The following is a 3043-nucleotide window of genomic DNA, read 5'->3' on the forward strand; positions in this document are numbered from 1 at the left end:
AAAGAAAAATAATAACTAGGCGACGCCGCGAGAATTTAAATATACGCAAAGCGGCTAAGTAGCCTCGCCCTTAGTAATTTATATACTAAAAGTAATAAAATACGTACTATTTTAGGTTAGGATTCTATTTACTTTAAATAAAGGGATATATTTATAATAAACGCGGTTTAAAAGACGCGTATCCCTTGCGCTTAATTTTCCTTTATTTATATTTAACTAAATTAGGCCTTTGTAAGGGCATTTAGAGATTCTATCTTAGGCACAATAGCTCCCTAGCGGTAGCAATTAGGGGGTATGTTACGTAATAGGGATAGTAATCGCACCTTATAAAGTGCCCGTCACGTGCTAAATTACGTATCTATCTTAGATATCGTATATATAGACCTTCTCTTTTTGTTTATTTCTACTTTAATAGTTAAGCTACTTTTACTATACTCCGTATGCCCATTGCTATGTGCTATAACTCGTGACAATATCTCCCTATTAGGTCATAGGATATTCCTCTAAGTATTCGGTAATGAAGCTTGGAGTACCCCGTTGACGGCGAGGTATTAATCTTTGGGATTCTCAAGTAGGCCAAAAGCACATTCGGAAATATGCCTACTAACAACGGGCACTTCGCCCGATGGAATGTTCTAACATCACATATTGCTTGGAAAAGTTTGATGACCAGAAAATTAAGGCGACCGGCATTTCTATTGTTCATTCGCTCAGGAGCCAACACCCAGAGTAAGTTGCGAAGCTTAGTCTAGTTATCTGGTTCAGCATCTCGAGAGGTTGTCGTATTGACTCTCGAATCTAAGGCATAACAATCGCCTGAATGGGGGTCTATGCCCATGCCAGTTTACTGCCCTCTCACACTCGAGACCCAAAGGCATTAACAGTCCTACCACCCATACTAATACACGCTCCTCTCTTCCACGAATTATTCTCATGATCAGCATACCACGGACCACGGAGCTCCTGGCCCGCGATACATCCCTTGGTAGAGTAAAAGTACGCCTTCTGGTTATAACCCCCATAGACCTCGACCCGGACGGACTTGGGGGCAAAATCGGTGGTAGCGCAGGTGTTGTCGTAGATGTTGCGTCTCTGCGAGGCGCCTCCGCAATTCTCGCCTTTATACAGGGTGAGAACATAGCCGGACGTAGTAGAGGAAAGTCCGAGGCCGACGATGAGCATAGATGAGAGCTGCATTTTCGTTGATATTATCGTTGTCGTTGTTGAGATGGCTATAGGTGGTCTAGAACAACAAAAAGAACAAAAATTTAATGAACTGGACTTATTTCGTATTGGATCGCTAACTTACTAACTGGATGTTTGAGAGAAGGCTTTCGTGAGAATATGAGAGAAGAGTAGTTTGATATTGTGATAACCCCTCAAGCGGGATCATACCTCTGTCTTCCATATACACAAGAATGTGAACTTACAACATAGTCCTAAGAGGATCAACGCCAGCGGGGTTTACTACTACATCGAGTTACTATCTGGTACAGCAACTGCAATCGTACACGATTTCCAAATCCGCGACACTTTTTTGCCCGGGATGCGTGGGACTTGACATGTCATGAGATCTCCAAGCCTTCTGGATCGTCGAAGACTGTGTGTACTATTACCTTGGATTTCCGAATAGGGCTAATATTACTTGGCATCTGACATATGCTTACATCAATGCTGTGTCTTCCTTCGTTACACTGAGACCTTGACATGGAGCATGATACTGAGACAAAGAGGAAAGTATGCACGTGCTCACTAGCCCAAAGAGTGAACTCGACAGCCTGCCGATCCAGACCTTTTCCATCTTACAGTATGTCTTGTTATGGCCCTTCCTTTGCGACGTTTGGAAAGATGAAGTTGGAAGACACGAAGTTACTCTGAACAACCTTGCAGAGTTCATTTCAGAAGTACTAAATCCATATGTGTTCTCAACTGTGTATGGATGGAAACTCTTTGCTAAAACTACCTAGTTTCAAGACTGTCTCAAAACGCTCGACCGGAAGCGCACTTTGGTAGTAGATCAATGATGTCGATTCGGTACATGGAGTTGTTATTGTACCCCCATGCGAAACAGTGCATGCAGAAGAATCATCTTGCGCTGCCCGCTCTTGTACCACTGCCACGCGTTGATCTTGACTCGTCTGTTGAACAGTCTGTTCGATTGGTTGCCTTTGAGACTAGAGCTTGAGCAGCAGACAAGATGCACCCGGTTCTCTGCCGTGCCACCTTAGTAGCTATTGAGTATCGTTCTGGGGACTCACCGAGATGAGCTGTTGCGTGACCTACCCTAGTGTACCTAGCCGCAAGTATTCGCAAAGGCAAGTATAATAGGGATTACTTGTTTGAAAGATGGTGCAGAAGTAGCTCAAAGGGCCATGAAGAGCCCTTTGATCCGAAGGTAACGAAAGAGAACAGTCTTGGAATTGTAAATCCTGCGTGAAGAAAGGGCAGGTTGTTAAGAGACCCAGATCCAAAAAGGAAGATCTCGATAGAGAAAGATATTGTGAAGAATAGACGCTGTAAAGTGGAAAAATCCATCTTGAGAGTGGATAGACAATCGACAAGAAGGCCGCAAGGGACTATCAAGGTCTTGCAAACAACGGACAGCATCTGGTCTATTTCCAATTAGCTTCCAGCAAAATTGGTTTCCCATCTGCCTTGTCACAATCCTGCACCCTCAACCGCGGAGCTGTCGGGACGTACTCTGACAAAGACTTCTCTTAGTAACTAAAATTGGACATAGACTTCTACAACATCACGAGTGAATTCGACACAGAGTCTCAGGCAATTGGTTGTGACATCTGATGATTCCTACAACAACCTGAAGAAGGGCCATCTTGACTTCACACGTGAAAACATGCTACTACCACATGATGAAGCGAAGAGGATGTATCCTGGTGCAACATAGGCTTGACCACCTGTTCTTCGGGGCGAACGGGGAGGTTTAAGCGGCGACGTAGGTTAATAACTGCGTTGTCAAGGTGTGAGCGGATATAAGCCTGATTAGGATGTCGCGTCTTTAACTCGGTTCGAATAAAACGCCGAC

General features: G+C 44.1%; 1 protein-coding gene across 1 annotated transcript; it reads right to left on the reverse strand.

The window, feature by feature from the left end:
- Nucleotides 1-855: 855 nt before the first annotated feature.
- On the reverse strand, nt 856-1197 carry CLUP02_14669 (uncharacterized protein; the record flags this gene model as incomplete). Its single annotated transcript, XM_049293596.1, has 1 exon — nt 856-1197. One exon carries the CDS (start codon nt 1195-1197, stop codon nt 856-858), a length of 342 nt encoding a protein of 113 aa, XP_049150742.1.
- Nucleotides 1198-3043: the final 1846 nt, after the last annotated feature.

The sequence above is a fragment of the Colletotrichum lupini genome, chromosome 8 (genome assembly GCF_023278565.1).
Source record: "Colletotrichum lupini chromosome 8, complete sequence".
In the NCBI taxonomy this organism is placed as follows: domain Eukaryota; kingdom Fungi; phylum Ascomycota; class Sordariomycetes; order Glomerellales; family Glomerellaceae; genus Colletotrichum; species Colletotrichum lupini.